The sequence below is a fragment of the Oncorhynchus kisutch genome, linkage group LG10 (genome assembly GCF_002021735.2).
Source record: "Oncorhynchus kisutch isolate 150728-3 linkage group LG10, Okis_V2, whole genome shotgun sequence".
Classification (NCBI taxonomy): Eukaryota; Metazoa; Chordata; class Actinopteri; order Salmoniformes; family Salmonidae; genus Oncorhynchus; species Oncorhynchus kisutch.
The window spans coordinates 9,628,505-9,656,261 of record NC_034183.2 but is presented as its reverse complement, the minus strand read 5'-3'; the positions used below and the strand labels follow the sequence as shown (position 1 = coordinate 9,656,261).

Sequence of the window (27,757 nt, the reverse complement as noted above, 5' to 3'; positions counted from 1 at the left end):
CTTATTTCATGTCACACATGACAGAGCTGTTATTTAGCTAGCCAGCTTTTACTTTTCTCTAATACATTTGGTAAGTAACAAACAAGCAAGGAAGTTATATTTAATTTATCCAAAATATGTTTAGAGACCTTCATAGACCATGTTCGAATCGAGTGATACATATTAATCAACCTGTAAGTTAGTAGCCTAGTAGCTAGCTAAACATGCTAACTAGCCACCATGCTATTTGTGTCAAAGATATAACAATGAGACAGATATTTCACTGGACGTGTAAATGTGAAGCATCTGCTTGGCGTTTACACGACGAAGCCCATTTTCGGACAGTGGGAGAAGATGGAACGAGATGGATTTTGGCCGAAATTCTGCACATATTCTCATCAATGAAACATTTGATCTCAATACAGTGTTCTGTTCCCAAAACTAGAATATGTGCTGAACACATTTTTTTTTTTTTTAACTCTACCCTTTGCCAAAGTTTTTTTTTTAAATTGCGTTGTTTAGGAGTGCAAAGGCAAATTGAATTATTGCACACGCACTTCACAGAGTAGGCGTTCCCTAACTGAAATATGCAAATATCTATTAGAACGCGCCAATAGGATCTCGCTAGCTTGTGCTTTGCTCTGCCCACCTCTTTGCTTGTTTCCATTGGAAGCGACAGGCTGTGGTCTATTTTTTGTTATAAAAATATTTGTTTTTTCCTACTAAGTCCTAGCTAGTTAACTTGTAGGTAGCTGATAAAATAATGCAATTTATACAATGCATTTTTATTCTAAACTGTGTTCTTGTCTGTCCAAATACATTTAAATACAACCGGCTTGCTAGCTTCAGAGAACTTGCAGTTTGATGTTGTTACCCAAAGTTGACCTCTGGGTGGGGGTATATGCAAGCTAAAAAGTGACTGCTTGTTTCAGACTGGTTTCAACCCTCTTGGGACCTCTAATCGTGATCCTCAACCAGAGGTGATAAACGTCAGCATTCCAGGGTTCGTGGGCCAAACCACTGCCCCAAAAAAAACATGTTCAACAGGTTTGAACCTTTGCGCCAGTCTGAGGTCAGCCACACTAACTAAATTAAACCAGGGCCCATATTCACAAAGCGTTTCAAATAGTCTGCTCTAGGATCAGTTTTACCTTTCAGAATAGAATAATCATAATTAATATGATTATTTTGACAGGGTGGGGGCAGATCCTAGATCAGCACTCCTGTTCTGAGACCCTTTGAATACAAGCCCAACTCTTCAACTGTTAATGGAAGTTCTATCCATGGTCATATGATTGTTTTTAAATAGTCATATGGAGGCATAATTATACATTTTCTTTGGTAGGAGCAGTTCCCACCAGCAGTGTTGTGAAACCAAGTGCCAATCCACCACCTGCAGCAAGGGGAGTGGAACAGCAGATGTTTTACAGCATCGTCACTCAATGCCTAGGTTTACCCCCCCTGTACTCACACCCTACCATACCCTTGTCTCTACACTATGCCCTGAATCTATCCTACCATGCCCAGAAATCTGCTCCTTTTATTCTCTGTTCCCAACGCGCTAGACGAGCAGTTCTTATAGCCTTAAGCCGTACCCTCATCCTACTCCTCTGTTCCTTGGGTGATGTGGAGATTAACCCAGGCCCTGCATATCCCCAGGCGCTCTCATTTGTTGACTTCTGCAACCGTAAAAGCCTTGGTTTCATGCATGTTAACATCAGAAGCCTCATCCCTAAGTTTGCTTTAGTCACCACTTTAGCACCCTCTAGCCAACCCTGATGTCCTAGCCGTGTCTGAATCCTGGCTTAGGAAGGCCACCAAAAATTCTGAGATTTCCACCCCCAACTACAACATATTCCGTCAAGACAGAACTGCTAAAGGGGGCGGAATTTCAATCTACTGCAGAGATAGCCGGCAGAGTTCTGTCATACTATCCAGGTCTGTGACAAAACAGTTAGAGCTTCTGCTTTCTTTGATCCATCTCTCCAGAAATAAGTCTCTCACTTTTGCCTCTAGCTATAGACCCCACTCAGCTCCCAGCTGGGCCCTGGACACCATATGTGAATTGATTGCCCCCCCATCTATCGTCAGAGTTCGTACTGCTAGGTGACCTAAATTGGGATATGCTTAACACCCCGGCCATCCTACAATCTAAGCTAGACGCCCACAATCTCACACAAATGATCAAGTAACCTACCAGATACAACACCAAATCCGTAAACATGGGCACCCTCATAGATATCATCCTGACCAACTTGCCCTCTAAATACACCTCTGCTGTTTTCAACCAGGATCTCAGCGATCACTGCCTCTTTACCTGCGTCCGTTATGGGTCCGTGGTCAAACAACCACCCCTCATCACTGTCAAACGCTCCCTAAAACACTCCTGCGAGCAGGCCTTTCTAATCGACCTGGCGCGGGTATCCTGGAAGGACATTGACCTCATCCCGTCAGTAGAGGATGCCTGGTTGTTCTTTAAAAGTGCTTTCCTCACTAACTTAAATAAGCATGCTCCTTTCAAAAAATGTAGAACTAAGAACAGATATAGCCCATGGTTCACTCCAGACTTGACTGCCCTTGACCAGCACAAAAACATCCTGTGGCGGACTGCACTAGCATCGAATGGTCCCCACGATAATCAGCTTTTCAGGGAAGTCAGGAAACAATACACACAGTCAGTTAGGAAAGCTAAGGCTAGCTTTTTCAAACAGAAATTTGCATCCTGCAGCACTAATGTAAACTGCTTCCCCCTTCAACGATCTGCCTTCTACCCCCTTCAATGATCTGCCTTCTACCCATTTAAACTGCCTCCCCCTTCAACGATCTGCCTTCTACCCATTTAAACTGCTTTCCCCTTCAACGATCTGCCTTCTACCCCCTTCAACGATCTGCCTTCTACCGGTTTAAACTACTTTCCCCTTCAACGATCTGCCTTCTACCGGTTTAAACTGATTCCCCCTTCAACGATCTGCCTTCTACCCCCTTCAAAGATCTGCCTCCTACCCCCTTCAACGATCTGCCTTCTACCCATTTAAACTGGTTCTCCCTTCAACGATCTGCCTTCTACCCGTTTAAACTGCAATCCTCTACTCCCCCCAGACTGAGGCTGATCCCTGGGTTGCTACCATCAGAGGAGGCTTACTGGACCTTCAGTAAACTGCTAGCAGAGCTGCCCTGGTCTCGGAAGACCAACTTACAGACAGGGTATATCAACAGTCATGATAGTCATGTCTCTAAGTGTTACAACATGCAGCCATTCATATAGCCTACAGAGGTGAGCAAACTGTTTATGGAATGGGTGCCATGTTGGCATTGGAATGTTATTGTCATGGAGACCATACCTGTACGGCTGACCCATTCGATCTCGAATAACCCTTCCTATTCCCGAAGCTAGCCACCTTTCTTTGTTTCCTTCCCTTTGTGAGCAAAAAACGGTAGGACTAGATAGGGTTCCACTTCCGCCATTGTACCTAGATAGATAGCCTTTATCGATCTGGACAGGTGTTCTCAAACGAGTGGTCACGGAAGGAAAAGAGACAAGGAAAGACCATTTAAATCTAATTGGAACCCAGCCATAAATGACGTTGCATCAGATTTCCCCATCTGTCTCTCTCAGTGGATCTGGATCAATCCACGTTTCATCATTCAGAGAGACACCGTATCAAATCAAATGTTATTGGTCACATACACATGGTTAGCGGATGTTAATGTGAGTGTAGCGAAATGCTTGTTCTTCTTGTTCCGACCGTGCAGTAATATCTAACAAGTAATCTAACAATTTCACAACTACCTTATACACACACGTGTAAAGGAATGAATAAGAATATGTAGATATAAATAGATGGATAAGCGATGGCCGCGCGGCATAGACAAGATGCAGTAGATGGTATAGGGTACAGTATATACATATGAGATGAGTATAGTAGGGTATGTAAACATATAAATAGATGGATAAGCGATGGCCGCGCGGCATAGACAAGATGCAGTAGATGGTATAGGGTACAGTATATACATATGAGATGAGTATAGTAGGGTATGTAAACATATAAAGTGGCATTGTTTAAAGTGGCTGGTGATACATTTATTACACCCAATTTGTTATTATTAAAGTGGCCAGAGATTTGAGTCAGAATGTTGGCAGCAGCCACTCAATGTTAGTGATGGCTGTTTAACAGTCTGATGGCCTTGAGATATACGTTTTTCAGTCTCTCGGTCCCAGCTTTGATGCACCTGTACTGACCTCGCCTTCTGGATGATAGCGTGGTGAACAGGCAGTGGCTCGGGTGGTTGTTGTCCTTGATGATCTTATTGGTCTTCCTGTGACATCAGGTGGTGTAGGTGTCCTGGAGGGCAGGTAGTTTGCCCCCAGTGATGTGTTGTGCAGACCTCACTACCCTCTGGAGAGCCTTACGGTTCTGGGTGGAGCAGTTGCCATACCAGGCGGTGATGCAGCCCGACAGAATGCTCTCGATTGTGCATCTGTAAAAGTTTGTGAGTGTTTTTGCTGACAAGCCACATTTCTTCAGCCTCCTGAGGTTGAAGAGGCGCTGTTGCGCCTTCTTCACCACTGTCTGTGTGGGTGGACCATTTCATGTTGTCCGTGATGTGTACGCCGAGGAACTTAACACTTTTCACCTTCTCCACTGCTGTCCCGTCGATGTGGATAGGGGGGTGCTCCCTCTGCTGTCCCGTCGATGTGGATAGGGGGAGCTCCTTTTGCTGTCCCGTCGATGTGTATAGGGGGGTGCTCCCTCTGCTGTCCCGTCGATGTGGATAGGGGGGTGCTCCCTCTGCTGTCCCGTCGATGTGGATAGGGGGGTGCTCCCTCTGCTGTCCCGTCGATGTGGATAGGGGGGGAGCTCCCTCTGCTGTCCCGTTGATGTGGATGGGGGGGAGCTCCCTCTGCTGTCCCGTCGATGTGGATAGGGGGGTGCTCCCTCTGCTGTCCCGTCGATGTGGATAGGGGGGTGCTCCCTCTGCTGTCCCGTCGATGTGGATAGGGGGGTGCTCCCTCTGCTGTCCCGTCGATGTGGATAGGGGGGTGCTCCCTCTGCTGTCCCGTCGATGTGGATAGGGGGGTGCTCCCTCTGCTGTCCCGTCGATGTGGATAGGGGGGTGCTCCCTCTGCTGTCCCGTCGATGTGGATAGGGGGGTGCTCCCTCTGCTGTCCCGTCGATGTGGATAGGGGGGTGCTCCCTCTGCTGTCCCGTCGATGTGGATAGGGGGGTGATCCCTCTGCTGTCCCGTCGATGTGGATAGGGGGGTGCTCCCTCTGCTGTCCCGTCGATGTGGATAGGGGGTGCTCCCTCTGCTGTCCCGTCGATGTGGATAGGGGGGTGCTCCCTCTGCTGTCCCGTCGATGTGGATAGGGGGGTGCTCCCTCTGCTGTCCCGTCGATGTGGATAGGGGGGTGCTCCCTCTGCTGTCCCGTCGATGTGGATAGGGGGGGAGCTCCTTCTGCTGTTTTCTGTAGTCCACTATCATCTCCTTTGTTTTGTTGACATTGAGTTTGAGGTTATTTTCCTGACACCACACTCCGAGGGCCCTTACCTCCTCTTTCTTGGGAACAGGAACAATGGCGGCCCTCTTGAAACATGTGGGAACAACAGACTGGGATAAGGATTGATTGAAAATGTCCGTAAACACAGCAGTCAGCTGGTCTGCGCATGCTCTGAAGACGCAGCTGGGGATGCCTTCTGGGCCTGCAGCCTTGCGAGGGTTAACACGTTTAAATGTTTTACTCACGTTGGCTGCGGTGAAGGAGAGCCCGCAGGTTTTGGTAGCGGGCCGTGTCAGTGGCACTGTATTGTCCTCAAAGCGAGCAAAGAAGGTGTTTAGTCTGCCTGGGAGCAAGACATCGTGGTCGCGACGGGGCTGGTTTTCTTTTTTTGTAATTTCTGATTGACTGTAGACCCTGCCACATCCTTCTCGTGTCTGCGCTGTTGAATTGCGACTCTACTTTGTCTCTATACTGACGCTTAGCTTGTTTGATTGCTTTGCGGAGGGAATAGCTACGCTGTTTGTATTCGGTCATGTTTCCGGTCGCATTGCCATGATTAAAAGCAGTGGTTCGCTATTCCAGTTTTGTGCGAATGCTGCCATCAATCCATTGTTTCTGGTTGGGGAAGGTTTTAATAGTCATCATGGGTACAACATTACCGATGCACTTGCTAATAAACTCGCTCACTGATTCAACGTATACATCAATGTTGTTGTCTGAGGCTATCCTGAACATATCCCAGTCCACGTGATTGAATCAATCTTGAAGGGTGGAATCAGATTGGTCGGACCAGCATTAAACAGACCTGAGAACGGGCGAGGACAACAACAGGAAGGAGCTCATGACTAAAAAGCATTAAGGCCAAACAAACATTTGCAGGAAGAACATGGCCGCCAGGCCACATCCCCTCACATGGTGTCAACGCGGGAGTCAAATGAGACATCTAGAGGCAATGGGGGAGGGGCACAACTAGTGCACACACACACACACACTATGCGCACACACACGCTATGTGCACGCACACACACACACACACACTCACACTATGTGCATGCACACACTCACACTATGTGCACACACACACACATACACTATGTGCACACTCTCACACGCACACACTCTCTCACACACACACACACACACACACACACACACACACACACACACACACTATGTGCACACACACTCACACACTATGTTCATGCACACACACACATACACTATGTGCACACTCTCACACGCACACACACACACTATGTGCACACACACACACACACACACACACACTATGTGCACACACACACACCTATATAGCCTTGCTGTGTGTTGACTCAATTTTTCCTACTCAAGCGAGACTATAAATAGTGTTCCAAATTGCACCCTATTAAGTACACTACTTTTGACCAGAGCTCATTGGTCCTGGTCCAAAGTAGTGCGCTCATTGTAAAGGGAATAGGATGCCATATGGACGAGAGCCTATGACTAAGTAGAGTTCTGTTGACACTTTGTCCCGATATCATCTTTTTATGGGTACAGTTGTCCCGATATCATCTTTTTATGGGCACAGTTGTCCCGATATCATCTTTTTATGGGTACAGTTGTCCCGATATCATCTTTTTGTGGGTACAGTTGTCCCGATATCATCTTTTTATGGGTACAGTTGTCCCGATATCATCTTTTTGTGGGTACAGTTGTCCCGATATCATCTTTTTATGGGTACAGTTGTCCCGATATCATCTTTTTATGGGTACAGTTGTCCCGATATCATCTTTTTATGGGTACAGTTGTCCCGATATCATCTTTTTATGGGTACAGTTGTCCCGATATCATCTTTTTATGGGTACAGTTGTCCCGATATCATCTTTTTATGGGTACAGTTGTCCCGATATCATCTTTTTATGGGTACAGTTGTCCCGATATCATCTTTTTATGGGTACAGTTGTCCCGATATCATCTTTTTGTGGGTACAGTTGTCCCGATATCATCTTTTTATGGGTACAGTTGTCCCGATATCATCTTTTTGTGGTTACAGTTGTCCCGATATCATCTTTTTGTGGGTACAGTTGTCCCGATATCATCTTTTTGTGGGTACAGTTGTCCCGATATCATCTTTTTGTGGGTACAGTTGTCCCGATATCATCTTTTTGTGGGTACAGTTGTCCCGATATCATCTTTTTGTGGGTACAGTTGTCCCGATATCATCTTTTTGTGGGTACAGTTGTCCCGATATCATCTTTTTATGGGTACAGTTGTCCCGATATCATCTTTTTATGGGTACAGTTGTCCCGATATCATCTTTTTATGGGTACAGTTGTCCCGATATCATCTTTTTATGGGTACAGTTGTCCCGATATCATCTTTTTATGGGTACAGTTGTCCCGATATCATCTTTTTATGGGTACAGTTGTCCCGATATCATCTTTTTATGGGTACAGTTGTCCCGATATCATCTTTTTATGGGTACAGTTGTCCCGATATCATCTTTTTATGGGTACAGTTGTCCCGATATCATCTTTTTGTGGGTACAGTTGTCCCGATATCATCTTTTTATGGGTACAGTTGTCCCGATATCATCTTTTTGTGGTTACAGTTGTCCCGATATCATCTTTTTGTGGGTACAGTTGTCCCGATATCATCTTTTTGTGGGTACAGTTGTCCCGATATCATCTTTTTGTGGGTACAGTTGTCCCGATATCATCTTTTTGTGGGTACAGTTGTCCCGATATCATCTTTTTGTGGGTACAGTTGTCCCGATATCATCTTTTTGTGGGTACAGTTGTCCCGATATCATCTTTTTATGGGTACAGTTGTCCCGATATCATCTTTTTATGGGTACAGTTGTCCCGATATCATCTTTTTGTGGGTACAGTTGTCCCGATATCATCTTTTTATGGGTACAGTTGTCCCGATATCATCTTTTTATGGGTACAGTTGTCCCGATATCATCTTTTTATGGGTACAGTTGTCCCGATATCATCTTTTTATGGGTACAGTTGTCCCGATATCATCTTTTTATGGGTACAGTTGTCCCGATATCATCTTTTTATGGGTACAGTTGTCCCGATATCATCTTTTTATGGGTACAGTTGAAGGCTTTGTTTTGAGCTGTAATAAATGACATTGTGTGTAAATATTTGCTTTGGGTCTGATGTGTGTACTGTGAAGTCTAAACTCAGGGGTCAGTGGAATGACATTTTGGCTTCAGGGATTGTTTTCTTTAATAAAATGCCCAAATGGAGCTCTTTGAGAAATGTAATTAGTGCCCTGCTTCCATAGAAAGGAGAAATGAAGCAGGTTTTTTTTTAATAAAGATTACCTTGGAGTTGCAGGGTTTTTTATAAAGATTACCTTTGGAGTTGCAGGTTTCCCACGTTTGGTGGAAACATTTTGATGGCACCGTGAAAGTGTCGCCCTTGGAGTGAAACAAAGCCCACACACATACTGACCACATTACCCAGCCCACACACTACCAAATATGGATGTTAATAACAATGATGACAATAATGATTATTTTTGTACTTTTTGTTCTCGTGTGTGTGTGGGGGTTGGGGGGGGGGCGATGCCATCAGGGATTCCCGTCAGACCAACTCCTTGATGTTTGCAGTTCTGTAAAAAAATCTCTCTATATAAATTTTGCTCCCAATTAATTTATTTTTTTCACGTTAGTGTGTGTACTTTGTTGTATTTATATCTGGGATATCGCTTTTCAACAGTAAAAGCATAACAAAATATAGCTATAAATACTAAATATATTACAAGTACACATCACCATTACAGTTAAGTCATCGGGACCTGAAAATAAACACTTTGGTTGTTTTATATAACTAGACTATATTATTCTGATTCTTGCCAGAGCTCCACCTAGTCGTAATCTCTCGTCTTTGTCAAATACCCCTGACCCAAATACAGTACAGTAGCAATATAGATACTTTGTACTTGTCCCTGGCTGCCTAGCTCTATTGAAGCAGCTGTGTGTGTGTGTGTGTGTGACTGTGCACTACCGTAAGTGGTTGTGGGTATGTGTGCACCTGTGTATCTACAGAAGATGTGCTTATATCACTAGGCTATCCAAGGACAGGTTATTGTAGTAGGACTGCACTGTTTCTGTGTTACAGGTGAGGCTTATGAGGAGCCCAGGGTAACCTGCTGGTATAGAGAAGTGTTAAAGGTGGTTAACCTGCTGGTATAGAGAGGTGTTAAAGGTGGTTATCCTGCTGGTATAGAGAGGTGTTAAAGGTGGTTACCCTGCTGGTATGGAGAAGTGCCTTACACGTACGCCCGCTCTACTATAGACACCAACGCACAGGTCTGATATACAAACCTCTGACTCATGAGGGGAAAGTTGAATTGAATTTAACTGAATTGAATGAGCACTGCGTCTCAACCACAAAGCACTTTATCTGTCTCTCACCCTTCTCCCAGATTCTCTTTCTTCCGCTCTCCCTCATTCTACCCATTTCTTGTTCCCATATTTTCCTCCATTTCTCTGCCAATGTGTACACCAGTACTGCTAACACAACAGCTGATCTACAGACTGACCCTGACCCTACGACCTCCCTGATGTGTACACCAGTACTGCTAACACAACAGCTGATCTACAGACTGACCCTGACCCTACGACCTCCCTGATGTGTACACCAGTACTGCTAACACAACAGCTGATCTACAGACTGACCCTGACCCTACGACCTCCCTGATGTGTACACCAGTACTGCTAACACAACAGCTGATCTACATACTGACCCTGACCCTACGACCTCCCTGATGTGTACACCAGTACTGCTAACACAACAGCTGATCTACAGACTGACCCTGACCCTACGACCTCCTAAGTTATCAATAATACTGTAAACATAGTGGGGGGTAAAAAGTACTATAAACATCTAACATGAGTTCAAAACCCATCTATCCACAGTACATAACCTCCCTCTATTCACCTGTCTTCTTCTGTCTCTACCTCCATCCTTCCCTCCATCAGTGGCACCTGTTGCTGGTCACCCTGCATTCCGCCGTGGAGAAGGCGAGCGACCACCGCTTCAATTCTCTGCTGTGTAACCTGCAGTGGTGTAAAGTACTTTAAAGTATTTTTTACTTAAGTCGTTTTTGGGGGTATCTGTACTTTTACTTCACTACATTCCTAAAGAAAATAATATGCTTTTTACTCCATACATTCTCTTTGACACCCAAAAGTACTCGTTACATTTTGACAGGAAAATGGTCCAATTCAAACACTTATCAAGAGAACATCCCTGGTCATCCCTACTGCCTCTGATCTGGAGGACTCACTAAACAGAGGACATCCCTGGTCATCCCTACTGCCTCTGATCTGGAGGACTCACTAAACAGAGGACATCCCTGGTCATCCCTACTGCCTCTGATCTGGAGGACTCACTAAACAGAGAACATCCCTACTGCCTCTGATCTGGAGGACTCACTAAACAGAGGACATCCCTGGTCATCCCTACTGCCTCTGATCTGGTGGACTCACTAAACAGAGAACATCCCTACTGCCTCTGATCTGGAGGACTCACTAAACAGAGGACATCCCTGGTCATCCCTACTGCCTCTGATCTGGAGGACTCACTAAACAGAGGACATCCCTGGTCATCCCTACTGCCTCTGATCTGGAGGACTCACTAAACAGAGGACATCCCTGGTCATCCCTACTGCCTCTGATCTGGAGGACTCACTAAACAGAGGACATCCCTACTGCCTCTGATCTGGAGGACTCACTAAACAGAGGACATCCCTGGTCATCCCTACTGCCTCTGATCTGGTGGACTCACTAAACAGAGAACATCCCTGGTCATCCCTACTGCCTCTGATCTGGTGGACTCACTAAACAGAGAACATCCCTACTGCCTCTGATCTGGAGGACTCACTAAACAGAGAACATCCCTGGTCATCCCTACTGCCTCTGATCTGGAGGACTCACTAAACAGAGAACATCCCTGGTCATCCCTACTGCCTCTGATCTGGAGGACTCACTAAACAGAGAACATCCCTGGTCATCCCTACTGCCTCTGATCTGGAGGACTCACTAAACAGAGGACATCCCTGGTCATCCCTACTGCCTCTGATCTGGAGGACTCACTAAACAGAGGACATCCCTGGTCATCCCTACTGCCTCTGATCTGGAGGACTCACTAAACAGAGGACATCCCTGGTCATCCCTACTGCCTCTGATCTGGAGGACTCACTAAACACAAATGCTTTGTTTTTAAATTATGTCTGAGTGTTGGAGCGTGTCAATTTTTTTTATTGTGTAACGGATTTCCTCCTCTTCGTCTGAGGAGGAGTAGCAAGGATCGGACCAATACGCAGCGTGGTCAGTGTCCATGATACTTTAATAATCACTGAACACGACAAAATAGAAAAATAACAAAGTGAATGAAAACGAAAAAACCCAAACAGTCCTGAATGGACACAAACAACAAAACAGGAAACAATCACCCACCAAACACAGGTGGGAAAAGGCTGCCTAAGTATGATTCTCAATCAGAGACAACTAACGACACCTGCCTCTGATTGAGAACCATACCAGGCAAAACACAAAACACAACATAGAAAAACGAACATAGACAACCCCAACCCCAACTCACGCCCTGACCAACCTAAAACAAAGACCTAACAAAAAAACTAAGGTCAGAACGTGACAGTACCTCCCCCCCCCCAAAGGTGCGGACTCCGGCTGCAAAACCTAAACCTATAGGGGAGGGTCTGGGTGGGTGTGGCGGGCGGCGGGCGGCGGGCGGCTCTGGCAGCTCAGGACAGACGGGCGATTCTGGCAGCTCAGGACAGACGGGCGACTCTGGCAGCTCAGGACAGACGGGCGGCTCTGGCAGCTCAGGACAGACGGGCGGCTCTGGCAGCTCAGGACAGACGGGCGGCTCTGGCAGCTCAGGACAGACGGGCGGCTCTGGCAGCTCAGGACAGACGGGCGGCTCTGGCAGCTCAGGACAGACGGGCGGCTCTGGCAGCTCAGGACAGACGGGCGGCTCTGGCAGCTCAGGACAGACGGGCGGCTCTGGCAGCTCAGGACAGACGGGCGACTCTGGCAGCTCAGGACAGGGAGGAGGGAGGAGACGGAGAGACAGCCTGGTGTGTGGGGCTGCCACCGGAGGTCTGGTGCATGGAGGAGGCACCGGATAGACTGGACCGTGGAGGCACACTGGAGGTCTCGAGCACCGAGCCTGCACAACCCTACCTGGCTGGATACTCCCCGTAGCCAGGCCAGTGCGGCTAGGTGGAACAGACCGCACTGGGCTGTGCTAGCGAACCGGGGACACCGTGCGTAGGGCTGGTGCCATGTACCCCGGCCCGAGGAGATGCACTGGAGACCAGATGCGCTGAGCCGGCTTCATGGCACCTGGCTCTATGCCCACTCTAGCCCGGCCGATACGAGGCGCTGCGATGTAACACATAGGGCTATGTCTGCGCACAGGGGACACCGTGCGCCTCACGGCATAACACGGTGCCTGCCCGGTCCGCCTCTCTCCACGGTAAGCACGGGGAGTTGGCTCAGGTCTCCTACCTGACTTAGCCAAACTCCCTGTGTGCCACCCCCAATACATTTTTGGGGCTGCCTCTCGTCTCTGTTGCGCTGCCGTGCCAACTCCTCAAAATGCTGCCGCTCTGCTTTGGCTGCCTCCAGCTCTTCCCTGGGGCGGCGATATTCCCCAGCCTGTGCCTAGGGTCCCTTGCCGTCTAAAATCTCCTCCTATGTCCAGGAGTCCAGAGATTTCTGCTGCTGCCCGATACCACGCTGCTTGGTCCTTTGGTGGTGGGTGATTCTGTAACGGCTTTCCTCCTCTTCGTCTGAGGAGGAGTAGCAAGGATCGGACCAAAGCGCAGCGTGGTAAGTGTTTATCATATTATTTATTAAACAGAGAACACTAAACAAAATAACAAAGGAGAACGAAATGAAACAGTTCTGTAAGGTGACAGACACATAACAGAAAACAATCACCCACGAAACACAGGTGGGAAAAGGCTACCTAAGTATGATTCTCAATCAGAGACAACTAACGACACCTGCCTCTGATTGAGAACCATACCAGGCCAAACACAAAACACAACATAGAAAAACAAACATAGACAACCCACCCAACTCAAGCCCTGACCATACTAAAACAAAGACATAACAAAAGAACTAAGGTCAGAACGTGACGATTTGTGCTGTCTGATGTGCTTAATATAAGGAATTTGAAATGATTTATACTTTTACTTTTTGATACTTAAGTACATTTTAGCAATTCCATTTACTTTTGATACTTAAGTATATTTAAAACCAAATACTTTTAGACTTTTACTCAAGTAGGATTTTACCAGGTGACTTTCACTTTTACTTGAGTAGCTTTCTATGAAGGTACCTTTTTACTTTTACTCAAGTAGGACAATTGAGTACTTTTTCCATCACTGGTAACCTGTACAGGAACAGCAAGCACAGCATAGTCTGGCACAGTGACGACGAGGCCACGTTGGTCACCCAGCCCATAATCGCCTCCTTCAGCCTGGGAGATAAGAGGGCGTTCAGCCTCCGCAAGCAGCCCCCACCTGTATGACAGGGACCAGGACGTGGGAGGTGAGGAAGAGGGATGGGAGCGACTGGGAGATATGAGGGCGTTCAGCCTCCGCAAGCAGCCCCCACCTGTATGACAGGGACCAGGACGTGGGAGGTGAGGAAGAGGGATGGGAGCGACTGGGAGATATGAGGGCGTTCAGCCTCCGCAAGCAGCCCCCACCTGTATGACAGGGACCAGGACGTGGGAGGTGAGGAAGAGGGATGGGAGCGACTGGGAGATATGAGGGCGTTCAGCCTCCGCAAGCAGCCCCCACCTGTATGGCAGGGACCAAGAGGTGGGAGGTGAGGAAGAGGGATGGGAGCGACTGGGAGATATGAGGGTGTTCAGCCTCCACACACAGCACCTATAACACTGGAGGAGACATTGGTTGCAATAGTGTAAGGATAAGGTTAAAACAGTGATTCTCAACTGTACCCCAATCCCATTTTGCTCTGTTCGGAGTACCCCAGAAATACACCCTCAGTAGGCCTGTGTTCTAATGGGTTTTGCAAAGTTCCCCCTATGGAAAGGCTAAGTTCCCCCTATGGAAAGGCTAAGTTCCCCCTATGGAAAGGCTAAGTTCCCCCTATGGAAAGGCTAAGTTCCCCCTATGGAAAGGCTAAGTTCCCCCTATGGAAAGGCTAAGTTCCCCCTATGGAAAGGCTAAGTTCCCCCTATGGAAAGGCTAAGTTCCCCCTATGGAAAGGCTAAGTTCCCCCTATGGAAAGGCTAAGTTCCCCCTATGGAAAGGCTAAGTTCCCCCTATGGAAAGGCTAAGTTCCCCCTATGGAAAGGCTGAGTTCCCCCTATGGAAAGGTTGAGTACCCCCTATGGAAAGGCCGAGTACCCCCATTGGAAAGGTCGAGTACCCCCTATGGAAAGGCCGAGTACCCCATATGGAAAGGCTAAGAACCCCCTATGGAAAGGCTAAGTACCCCCTATGGAAAGGCTAAGTACCCCCTATGGAATGTCTATGTACCCCCATGGGTACAAGTATGAATATGACAGTTATGTTGGCCATAGATTACCGTGGCCTACATCCTGACCGTTTATACATTGTTTATACAATTTTTATAAATGATTTCACTCATACTTCATGATATAGTTCCTACTCCAATCTCAGTTGATGGGTTTTTATTTCTGTGTGTTTCTCTCTCTCTCTCTGTCTTTCTGTCTCTGTCTTTCTCTCTCTGTCGGTCTCTTTCTCTCTCTCTCTTTCTCACTCTCTCTTTCTGTCTCTCTCTTTCTCTGTCTCTCTCTCTCTCTCTCTCTCTCTCTGTGTGGAGGAGGGAGACTACTCATACATGGAGAGACTGTGGATCCCTAGGACTCATGGCATTCTGCTGATGATGGAAAGAGCCACACAGGATGACAGGCAGGTAGCCACATCATTTCTGTTGTCGTGACCTCACACTGCCGTGATAAGTCATTGAACATAATGCAATGTTAACCTTGTTCTCATTTATGAAGATAAGCCAGTCTTTCTGTTTATTATCTAATTAAACCGACAAGGGTGACTGACATTATTCAACATATCTCATTAAGCTGACAAGGGTGACTGACATTATTCAACATATCTCATTAACCCGACAAGGGTGACTGACATTATTCAACATATCTCATTAACCTAACAAGGGTACTGACATTATTCAACATATCTCATTAACCCAACAAGGGTGACTGACATTATTCAACATATCTCATTAAACCGACAAGGGTGACTGACATTATTCAACATATCTCATTAAACCGACAAGGGTGACTGACATTATTCAACATATCTCATTAAACCGACAAGGGTGACTGACATTATTCAACATATCTCATTAAACCGACAAGGGTGACTGACATTATTCAACATATCTCATTAAACCGACAAGGGTGACTGACATTATTCAACATATCTCATTAAACCGACAAGGGTGACTGACATTATTCAACATATCTCATTAAACCGACAAGGGTGACTGACATTATTCAACATATCTCATTAAACCGACATGGGTGACTGACATTATTCAACATATCTCATTAAGCCGACAAGGGTGACTGACATTATTCAACATATCTCATTAAGCCGACAAGGGTGACTGACATTATTCAACATATCTCATTAAGCCGACAAGGGTGACTGACATCATTCAGCATTTCAAACTTTCCCATCGATGTAAAAGTGTCAGAGTTTATTTTAAGGTTGAGAAACACTGATCTAAGCCAATGGAAAATGTTTCGGTATTCAAAATCCTACGCTAATATCAACCTTGCCAGGACAAACAAAACCCAGTTAGCAGACTGCTAGTGCTAACCGTGTGTGTGTGTGTGTGTGTGTGTGCTGCTCTCATTATATTGTGTGTGATCACAGGCTTCGTCCTCGTGGGAGACGTTGACTTATCAGACAACAAAGAACATAATGTCTGTCTCTGTGGTTCTGGAACAAGAACGTAATGTCTGTCTCTGTGGTTCTGGAACAAGAATGTAATGTCTGTCTCTGTGGTTCTGGAACAAGAATGTAATGTCTGTCTCTGTGGTTCTGGAACAAGAACCTAATGTCTGTCTCTGTGGTTCTGGAACAAGAACCTAATGTCTGTCTCTGTGGTTCTGGAACAAGAACGCAACGTCTGTCTCTGTGGTTCTGGAACAAGAACGTAACTTCTGTCTCTGTGGTTCTGGAACAAGAACTTAATGTCTGTCTCTGTGGTTCTGGAACAAGAACATAATGTCTGTCTCTGTGGTTCTGGAACAAGAATGTAATGTCTGTCTCTGTGGTTCTGGAACAATAATGTAATGTCTGTCTCTGTGGTTCTGGAACAAGAACCTAATGTCTGTCTCTGTGGTTCTGGAACAAGAACGTAACGTCTGTCTCTGTGGTTCTGGAACAAGAACATAACGTCTGTCTCTGTGGTTCTGGAACAAGAACGTAACGTCTGTCTCTGTGGTTCTGGAACAAGAAAATAATGTCTGTCTCTGTGGTTCTGGAACAAGAATGTAATGTCTGTCTCTGTGGTTCTGGAACAAGAACGTAATGTCTGTCTCTGTGGTTCTGGACTTTTCTATCAGAAAATAATTTATTAGGAGAGTGAGAGGGAGTGGATGTTCATGGAGGAGGAGATGGTGTAGTGATTATGGTCACACACACACACACACACACACACACACACACACACAGAGAGAGAACAGGAGATTGTGTTCCTTGGGGAAAGACAGAACATTCTGAGACTAAAGGAATACATCTGTGCAAGAGACTTATGAGTGGAAAATTGCAGTATGATTTTACAACTGTCACGCTGTACGTGTGTGTGTGTGTGTGTGTGTGTGTGTGTGTCAGTAAGCTAGTACAGCACCTTCAGAAAGTATTCACACTCCTTGACTTTTTCCACATTCTGTTGTGTTACAGCCTGAATCTAAAATGGATTAAATGTTGTGTGTCACTGATCTACACACAATACCCCATAATGTCAAAGTGGAATTTTATTGTAAGAATGTTTTACAAATTAATTAATAATGAAAAGCTGAAATTTCTTCAGTCAATAAGTATTCAACCCCTTTGTAATGGCAAGCCTAAATACGTACAGGATCGAAAATGTGCTTTAACAAGTCACATAAATTGTGTAGACTAACTTTCTGTGCAATAATAGTGTTTAACATGATTTTTGAATGACTACAGTGCCTTGCGAAAGTATTCGGCCCCCTTGAAAAAAATTCAGTCTCTCGATGTGCAAAACTGATAGAGACATACCCCAAGCGACTTACAGCTGTAATCGCAGCAAAAGGTGGCGCTACAAAGTATTAATTTAAGGGGTCTGAATAATTTTGCACGCCCAATTTTTCAGTTTTTGATTTGTTAAAAAAGTTTGAAATATCCAATAAATGTCGTTCCACTTCATGATTGTGTCCCACTTGTTGTTGATTCTTCACAAAAAAATACAGTTTTATATCTTTATGTTTGAAGCCTGAAATGTGGCAAAAGGTCGCAAAGTTCAAGGGGGCCGAATACTTTCGCAAGGCACTGTACCTAATCTCTGTACTCCACACATACAATTATCTGTAAGGTCCCTCAGTCGAGAAATTCATTTCAAGCACAGGTTCAACCACAAAGACCAGGGAGGTTTTCCAATGCCTCGCAAAGAAGGGCACTTATTGGTAGAGGGGTGAAAATTTAAAAAAGCAGACACTGAATATCCCTTTGAACATGGTGAAGTTATTAATTCCACTTTGGATGGTGTATCAATACACCCAGTCACTACAAAGATACAGGCGTACTTCCTAACTCAGTTGCCGGAGAGGAAGTAAACCTCTCAGGGATTTCACCATTAGGCCAATGGTGACTTTAAAACAGTTAGTTTAATGGCTGTGATAGGAGAACTGAGGATGGATCAACAACATTGTAGTTACTCCACAATATTAACCTAATTGACAGAGTGAAAAGAAGGAAGCCTGAACAGAATGCAAATATTCCAAAACATGCATCCTGTTTGCCATAAGCCACTAAAGGTAATACTGCAAAAAATTTGGCAAAGCAATTCACTTTTTGTCCTGAATACAAAATGTTATGTTTGGGGCAAATACAACACAACACATGACTGAGTACCACTCTTCATATATTCAAGCATAGTGGTGGCTTCCTCATGTTATGGGTATGCTTGTAATCGTTAATGACTGGGAGTTTTTTAGGATAAAAAAATGGAATGGAACTAAGCACAGGCAAAAATCTAGAGCAAAATCTGGTTCAGTCTGCTTTTCACCAGACACTGGGAGATGAATTAACAATAACCTAAAACACAAGGACAAATCTACACTGGAGTTGCTTACCAAGAAGATAGTGAATTATTCTGAGTGGCAAAGAAGATAGTGAATTATCCTGAGTGGCAAAGAAGATAGTGAATTATCCTGAGTGGCCAAGAAGATAGTGAATTATCCTGAGTGACCAAGAAGATAGTGAATTATCCTGAGTGACCAAGAAGATAGTGAATTATCCTGAGTGACCAAGAAGATAGTGAATTATCCTGAGTGACCAAGAAGATAGTGAATTATCCTGAGTGGCAAAGAAGATAGTGAATTATCCTGAGTGGCCAAGAAGATAGTGAATTATCCTGAGTGGCCAAGAAGATAGTGAATTATCCTGAGTGGCCAAGAAGATAGTGAATTATCCTGAGTGACCAAGAAGATAGTGAATTATCCTGAGTGACCAAGAAGATAGTGAATTATCCTGAGTGGCAAAGAAGATAGTGAATTATCCTGAGTGGCAAAGAAGATAGTGAATTATCCTGAGTGACCAAGAAGATAGTGAATTATCCTGAGTGGCAAAGAAGATAGTGAATTATCCTGAGTGGCCAAGAAGATAGTGAATTATCCTGAGTGGCCAAGAAGATAGTGAATTATCCTGAGTGGCCAAGAAGATAGTGAATTATCCTGAGTGGCCAAGAAGATAGTGAATTATCCTGAGTGGCAAAGAAGATAGTGAATTATCCTGAGTGGCCAAGAAGATAGTGAATTATCCTGAGTGGCCAAGAAGATAGTGAATTATCCTGAGTGGCCAAGAAGATAGTGAATTATCCTGAGTGGCCAAGAAGATAGTGAATTATCCTGAGTGGCCAAGAAGATAGTGAATTATCCTGAGTGGCCAAGAAGATAGTGAATTATCCTGAGTGACCAAGAAGATAGTGAATTATCCTGAGTGACCAAGAAGATAGTGAATTATCCTGAGTGGCTGAGTTACAGTTACAGCTTTGACTTAAATCTACTTGATAACCTATTGCAAGACTTGAAAATAGTTGTAGAGCAAATGATCAACAACCAATCTGAAAGAGTTTGAAGAATTTTGAAAAAAATAATGGGCAAATGTTGCACAATCCAGTTGTGGGAAAACTCTTAGAGGCTTTTACCCAGAAAGACTCACAGATGTAATCGCTTCCCAAGTTGCTTCTACAAAGTATTGACTCAGAAGTGTGCTACTTATGTGAATGAGATAGTTCTGTATTTAATTTTCAATAAATGTGCAAAGATGTCTAAAAACACATTATGACTTTGTCATTATGGGCTATTGTGTGTAGATGGGTGAGAAAAGATACGTTGAATCAGTTTGAATTCATGTTGTAACACAACAAAATGTGGAATAAGTCAAGGGGTACGAATACTTTCTGAAGGCACAGTACCACCCCATACCATACTGTACATATTTGTGAGTCACTGTTATGGTAATTCTTTCTTATACAGTAAGAAGGCTGTGTGATGGAATTAAAAAAAAGAGTTCCCAGACACACTGGTGGAGGGTGGAGGGGTCAACCTTGACAGGACAAAACCCACACTGGTGGAGAGGTCGATAGTGGTGGATAGTGGTGGAGGGGTCTATAGTGGTGGAGGGGTGGATAGTGGTGGAGGGGTCTATAGTGGTGGAGGGGTCTATAGTGGTGGAGGGGTGGATAGTGGTGGAGGGGTCTATAGTGGTGGAGGGGTCTATAGTGGTGGAGGGATCTATAGTGGTGGAGGGATCTATAGTGGTGGAGGGATCTATAGTGGTGGAGGGGTCTATAGTGGTGGAGGGGTCTATAGTGGTGGAGGGGTCGGTGGAGGGGTCGATGGTGGTGGAGGGATTAATAGTGTTGGAGGGGTGGATAGTGGTGGAGGGGTCTATAGTGGTGGAGGGGTCTATAGTGGTGGAGGGGTCTATAGTGGTGGAGGGGTCTATAGTGGTGGAGGGGTCGATAGTGGTGGAGGGGTCTGGTGGTGGAGGGGTCGATGGTGGTGGAGGGATTAATAGTGTTGGAGGGGTGGATAGTGGTGGAGGGGTGGATAGTGGTGGAGGGGTGGATAGTGGTGGAGGGGTCGATGGTGGTTGATAGTGGTGGAGGGATTAATAGTGGTGGAGGGATTAATAGTGGTGGATAGTGGTTGATAGTGGTGTAGGGGTCGATAGTGGTTGAGGGGTCGATAGTGGTTGAGGGGTCTAGTGGTTGAGGGGTCGATAGTGGTGGAGGGGTGGATAGTGGTTGATAATGGTGGAGGGGTCAATAGTGGTAGAGGGGTCGATAGTGGTGGAGGGGTCGATAGTGGTGGAGGGGTTGATAGTGGTGGAGGGGTGGATGGTGTTGGAGGGGTCGATAGTGGTGGTTAGTGGTGGAGGGGTTTATAGTGGTGTATGGGTCGATAGTAGTGGAGGGGTCGATAGTGGTGGAGGGGTCGATAGTGGTGGAGGGGTCGATAGTGGTTGAGGGGTCGATAGTGGTTGAGGGGTCGATAGTGGTGGAGGGGTCGATAGTGGTGGAGGGGTGGATGGTGTTGGAGGGGTCGATAGTGGTGGTTAGTGGTGGAGGGGTTTATAGTGGTGTAGGGGTCGATAGTGGTGGAGGGGTTGATAGTGGTGAATAGTGGTGGAGGGGTTTATAGTGGTGAATAGTGGTGGAGGGGTCGATAGTGGTGGAGGGGTTTATAGTTGTTTAGGGTCGATAGTGGTGTAGGGGTTTATAGTTGTTTAGGGGTCGATATTGGTGTAGGGGTTGATTATGGTGGAGGGGTAGATAGTTGTGGAGGGGTCGATAGTTGTGAATGGGTCGATACTGGTGGAGGGTTGATAGTGGTGGAGGTGTCTAGTGGTGGAGGGGTTGATAGTGGTGGAGTGGTCGATAGATCATACCTGGATAGGCTATCTGGGAATTAAACTTTAAATTAACCTGGGAAGTTGGTTCATCTAGGTTACTATTGCTAAGTTTAAGGTGTCTCATTTAATTGGAAGAACCTAGAAAGGTATGTCCGACAACTTAAATAAATAAATTGAATGAGACCCAATCAATTGAGATTGCTGGATTATTTTAACGTGATCCACATTTGGATTTCCACCACTCCTTTTAAGAGATGTACTTGCGGTTCTTCACCACCAGTGATGCAGAATGCTGAAATCAAACGGAAGTACAAAGTGCGGGACTTCCGTCCCGCAAGGCGGAGGAATTTAAACGGAACACAGGAAGTGAAAAATGTCCCCCCCCCCCTTTTGTTAGCTTAGCATCTCGTGCAAGCTAACCCTACTTTGTTCAGAAATCTCACTTCCAAGCACAAAATAGGGTCCCTTTTACCCTGGAAAGGGTGGGTTTACTAGTGACGTCTCACATTAAACTATTCGCCATACTTGCTAGCGTTATGTTGACCGGAGCGACATAATACGGATATGCCTGTTGTCAGTCCACACTGGTTTAGCGCGGTATGCGGAATGAATATCTTCTCATTTCTAACCTTACTGGCTCTCTGCTCTAGAAGTTAATATTGACCGACAGAAAGAGTACCGTTTGGCCATACGGACTAAATCTGGATTTTATCACTCATTGCTCTGACGCTAACGACTACTACCGGAGGCGCTCCCAAACTAGCTTGTTCCAATGGGAACACACACACGCACAACCAATTTGAATGTATACAAAGCAGTCTGTTTGTACAATTGATACAGTGGGGCAAAAAAGTATTTAGTCAGCCACCAATTGTGCAAGTTCTCCCACTTAAAAGATGAGAGAGGCCTGTAACTTTCATCATAGGTACACTTCAACTATGACAGACAAAATGAGAATATTTTTTTAAAATGCATTTATTGACGTGCTGTTCCTTCTTTTTCCGTTGTGTATTTCTGTATTGTTTTAGTGATTCACCATAGTGAAGGCGTAGACGTAGGTCTCTATGTTTTTGGTTGGACAGGTTTCTCAATTTCTTTCTTAGATTTTTGCATTCTTCATCAAACCATTTGTCATTGTTGTTAATTTTCTTCGGTTTTCTATTTGAGATTTTTAGATTTGATAGGGAAGCTGGGAGGTCAAATATACTGTTAAGATTTTCTACTGCCAAGGTTACACCTTCACTATTCAGTGGAACGTTTTTCCCAGGAAATTGTCTAAAAGGGATTGCATTTGTTGTTGCCTAATTGTTTTTTGGTACGTTTCCAAACTGCAGTCCTTCCATCTATAGTATTTCTTAATATTACTCAGTTCCTTTGGCGTTGATGCCTCACGATTGAGTATTGCTCTGTTCAAGTAGACTTTGATTTTGCTGTGATCTGATAGGGGTGTCAGTGGGCTGACCATGAATGCTCTGAGAGACTCTGGGTTGAGGTCAGTGATAAAGTAGTCTACAGTACTACTGCCAAGAGATGAGCTATAGGTGTACCTACCTTAGGAGTCCCCTCGAAGCCTACCATTGACTATGTACATACCCAGCGTGCGACAGAGCTGCAGGAGTTGTGACCCGTTTTTGTTGGTTATGTTGTCATAGTTGTGCCTAGGGGGGCATATGGGGGAGGGAATGCTGTCTGTCACCTGCAGGCAGGTGTTTGTCCCCCTGTGTGCTGAGGGTGTCAGGTTCTTGTCCGGTTCTGGCATTTAGGTCGCCACAGACTAGTAAATGTCCCTGGGCCTGGAAATTACTGATTTCCCCCTCCAGGATGGAGAATCTGTTTTCATTAAAGTATGTGGATTCTAGTGGGGGATATAGGTAGCACACAGGACATTTTTCTCTGTTAAGATCATTTCCTTTTGAATTTCTTGCCAAATGTAAAATGTTCCTGTTTTGATTAATTTAATGGAGTGAGTTAGGTCTGCTCTATACCAAATTAGCATACCCCCTGAGTCCCTTCCCTGTTTCACACCTGATAGTTTGGTGGATGGGACTACCAGCTCTCTGTAACCTAGAGGGCAACCAGTGGGTCCATCTCCTCTATACCAGGTTTCTTGTAGGATGACAATGTCTGTATTTCTGATTTATTTGATGAAGTCAAGGTTCCTGCTCTTTAGGCCAAAGGCATCTGGTACATGCCATTGGCTTGGGCTAGTGTAAGAGTGGGGGTTGGGCCTGTTTGCCCACTCACTGCCTGGGCGTGTGTGTGACTTCCATGTTGAGGCCCTCTTTGCGGGGGTGGGGTGCATGGGGTGGGCAGGGGGGCATAGGTCTGATCTGAGGGGGCCTAAATGGGGTGTGGGCATGGTTGACGTGGGGGGGGGGGTGTTGATTGATTGGGGTGGGGGTGTGGATGTGGCTGGGTGTGCTGTGGTCTGGATGCAAGTCCTCTCTCTCTGGATGTGTTCTCTCTCTCTTCCACCCAGTGTTCGCTCTCTCTCTCTCCCCTCCTCCACCTGGTGTTCTCTCTCTATCCCCTCTTCCACCTGGTGTTCTCTCTCTCCCCTCTTCCACCTGGTGTCCTCTCTCTCTCCCCTCTTCCACCTGGTGTTCTCTCTCTCTCTCCCCTCTTCCACCTGGTGTCCTCTCTCTATCCCCTCCTCCACCTGGTGTTCTCTCTCTCTCCTCCACCTGGTGTTCTCTCTCTCTCTCCTCCACCTGGTGTTCTCTCTCTCTCCCCTCTTCCACCTGGTGTCCTCTCTCTATCCCCTCTTCCACCTGGTGTTCTCTCTCTCCCCTCTTCCACCTGGTGTCCTCTCTCTCTCCCCTCTTCCACCTGGTGTTCTCTCTCTCTCTCCCCTCTTCCACCTGGTGTCCTCTCTCTATCCCCTCCTCCACCTGGTGTTCTCTCTCTCTCCTCCACCTGGTGTTCTCTCTCTCTCTCCTCCACCTGGTGTTCTCTCTCTCTCCCCTCTTCCACCTGGTGTCCTCTCTCTCTCCCTCCCTCTTCCACCTGGTGTTCTCTCTCTCCCCTCTTCCACCTGGTGTCCTCTCTCTCTCCCCTCTTCCACCTGGTGTTCTCTCTCTCTCCCCTCTTCCACCTGGTGTCCTCTCTCTATCCCCTCTTCCACCTGGTGTCCTCTCTCTATCCCCTCTTCCACCTGGTGTCCTCTCTCTATCCCCTCCTCCACCTGGTGTTTCTCTCTCTCTCTCCTCCACCTGGTGTTCTCTCTCTCCCCTCTTCCACATGGTGTTCTCTCTCTCTCCCCTCTTCCACCTGGTGTCCTCTCTCTCTCCCCTCTTCCACCTGGTGTTCTCTCTCTCTCCCCTCTTCCACCCTGGTGTTCTCTCTCCTCTCCCCTCTTCCACCTGGTGTTCTCTCTCCTCTCCCTCTCCCCTCTCACCTGGTGTTCTCTCTCTCTCCCCTCTTCCACCTGGTGTTCTCTCTATCCCCTCTTCCACCTGGTGTTCTCTCTCTCTCCCCTCTTCCACCTGGGTGTTCTCTCTATCCCCTCCTCCACCTGGTGTTCTCTCTCTCTCTCCTCCACCTGGTGTTCTCTCTCTCCCCTCTTCCACCTGGTGTTCTCTCTCTCTCCCCTCTTCCATCTGGTGTTCTCTCTATCCCTCTTCCACCTGGTGTTCTCTCTCTCTCCCCTCTTCCACCTGGTGTCCTCTCTCTATCCCCTCCTCCACCTGGTGTTCTCTCTCTCTCCCTCTTCCACCTGGTGTTCTCTCTATCCCCTCTTCCACCTGGTGTTCTCTCTCTCTGCCCCTCTTCCACCTGGTGTTCTCTCTCTCTCTCTCCCCTCTTCCACCTGTTTTTTCTCTCTCTCCCCTCTTCCACCTGGTGTTCTCTCTTCTCTCCCCTCTTCCACCTGATGTCCTCTCTCTATCCCCTCTTCCACCTGTTTCTCTCTCTCTCTCTCTCTACTCTCTACTCTCTCTGCGCTCTCTCTCTCTCTCTCTCTCTCTCTCCTCCACCTGGTGTTCTCTCTCTCCACTCTTCCACCTGGTGTCCTCTCTCTCCACTCTTCCACCTGGTGTCCTCTCTCTATCCCCTCCTCCACCCTGTTTCTCTCTCTCTCTCTCTACTCTACTCTCTCTCTCTCTCTCTCTCTCTCTCTCTCTCCTCCACCTGGTGTTCTCTCTCTCCCCTCTTCCACCTGGTGTTCTCTCTCTCCCCTCTTCCACCTGGTGTCCTCTCTCTCCCCTCTTCCACCTGGTGTCCTCTCTCTATCCCCTCCTCCACCTGTTTCTCTCTCTCTCTCTTCTCTCTCTCTACTCTCTACTCTCTCTCTATCCCCTTCTCCACCTGTTTCTCTCTCTCTCTCTCTCTCTCTACTCTCTACTCTCTCTCTCTCTGCGCTCTCTCTCTCTCTCTCTCTCCTCCACCTGGTGTTCTCTCTCTCCCCTCTTCCACCTGGTGTCCTCTCTCTCCCCTCTTCCACCTGGTGTCCTCTCTCTATCCCCTCCTCCACCTGTTTCTCTCTCTCTCTCTTCTCTCTCTACTCTCTCTCTCTCTGCGCTCTCTCTCTCTCTGCGCTCTCTCTCTCTCTCTCTCCCTCCTCCTCCTCCACCCAGTGTTCTCTCTCCTCCTCTCTCTTCTCTCTCTCTACTCTCTACTCTCTCTCTATCCCCTCCTCCACCTGTTTCTCTCTCTCGCTCTCTCTCTCTCTCACTCTCTTCTCTCTCTCTCTCTCTCTCTCTCTCTCTCTCTCTCTCTCTCTCTCTACTCTCTACTCTCTCTCTCTCTGCGCTCTCTTCTCTCTCTCTCTCTCTCGCTCTCTCTCCCTCCTCCTCCTCCACCCAGTGTTCTCTCTCCTCCTCTCTGTATTATCTCTTCTGCTCCACAGTCAGTTACCGTGGTTTCCTGGCCTTGACACTGGATCGTAAAAGAAGCACCAGTAAAAAGGCCCAATCCTTAATTTAAAGAGACAGAAAGAGAGAGAAACATACTGAGACAAAAGGTCGGCTGCGTTTTATGCCAAAAATCTGACAGGAGTCCCATCCCGCTCCGAGAATTCAGAAAAGGACCATGTGGATTGCAGGAGTTAGTCTGCCATAGCTCACCTGGCTCCCACTGAATCAAGTTTCTTTTCATAGTAACCCACCCAGCGTCTAATTAATTCACCGTCTGTTTGAAACGTCCACTAAATATTTAGACTGGGGTACAGATCTTCCTGTGTAACCACTGTGGTAGTTTAGTTTTGTTGAACTTATTTGCACCACAGAAAGTGACAAACAACAATTCAGATAAATAAAAATCAGTGTGCAGGTTGGAAGCTCAGGGGCATGAAAACCACAACACAAAAAAAACAATATACAGTACATGGTAACAGTCCCGTCTAAATCCGGACTGAGAGTTCGTCTTCGCCAAGATCCATTCCCTGGTGACAGTTTTTAGATAAACAACAGGCTGATTTTGGTTGGAGCTAGGAGGGGAAAAGTGGGACTATGTCTGCCAAGTCAGTTAGACGTGTACAGAGTGTCTGCCTGCCTGCCTGCCTGCCTGCCTGCCTGCCTGCCTGCCTGCAGAAAGAGAGAGGACACTAGTCCATTTCAGTCTCCATTTTCTGATATGATGCCAAAGAACAGTGGGTCAAAGTACTGATCTTACTGTCTGTCTGTCTGTCTTGTATACAGTGTGTGAGCTGTGTGTGTACTGTGTCTTCCCAACATGAAAAATCCAGCTGTGGGGAGGCTTCTTAAAGCTATGGTTCTCTGTAGCTCAGTTGGTAGAGCGTGGCTCTTGCAACGCCAGGATAGTGTTTTTGATTCCTGGGACAACCTGTAGGTAAAACGTGTGCATGGATAAAAGTGTCTACTGTATTATTATTCTATAACAAAATAGCATAGTGGAGGTGCTTGATTAACGCAGTTCAGTCAAAATCCTTGTTTTTGTGTCTTCATCAGCATTCAATGGCTAAAGAGTACCACGACCGAGGGCCTCGTATCAACCTGACCTTCTGCACCATGTACCCAGAGCCTGAGGGACAGATACCAGGCACCGGACTACCATCCCCAAACAACTGTCTGTCCCACACACACCTTCACACTTAACACTCTGGCTGGGACTGCCACGGGGAAAAAATATATAAAGAAATATAAATAAGATATTAATAATAAA

At 46.4% G+C, this 27,757-nt stretch overlaps 1 protein-coding gene across 2 annotated transcripts; it reads left to right on the top strand.

The window, feature by feature from the left end:
• Positions 1 to 27,757, top strand: LOC116375789 (alpha-ketoglutarate-dependent dioxygenase alkB homolog 3-like). Of its 2 annotated transcripts, none has more exons than XR_004211153.1 (3): positions 1 to 70; positions 15,330 to 15,422; positions 27,544 to 27,757. XR_004211153.1 is itself a non-coding variant. In XM_031833034.1 (3 exons), the coding sequence occupies exons 1-3, from the start codon at positions 14,265 to 14,267 to the stop codon at positions 27,688 to 27,690; spliced, it is 321 nt and encodes a 106-aa protein (XP_031688894.1). In that variant the 5' UTR covers positions 13,828 to 14,264; the 3' UTR covers positions 27,691 to 27,757. The 2 variants fall into 2 exon arrangements, 1 of the variants encoding a protein (XP_031688894.1); XM_031833034.1 differs by lacking the exon at positions 1 to 70 and adding an exon at positions 13,828 to 14,345.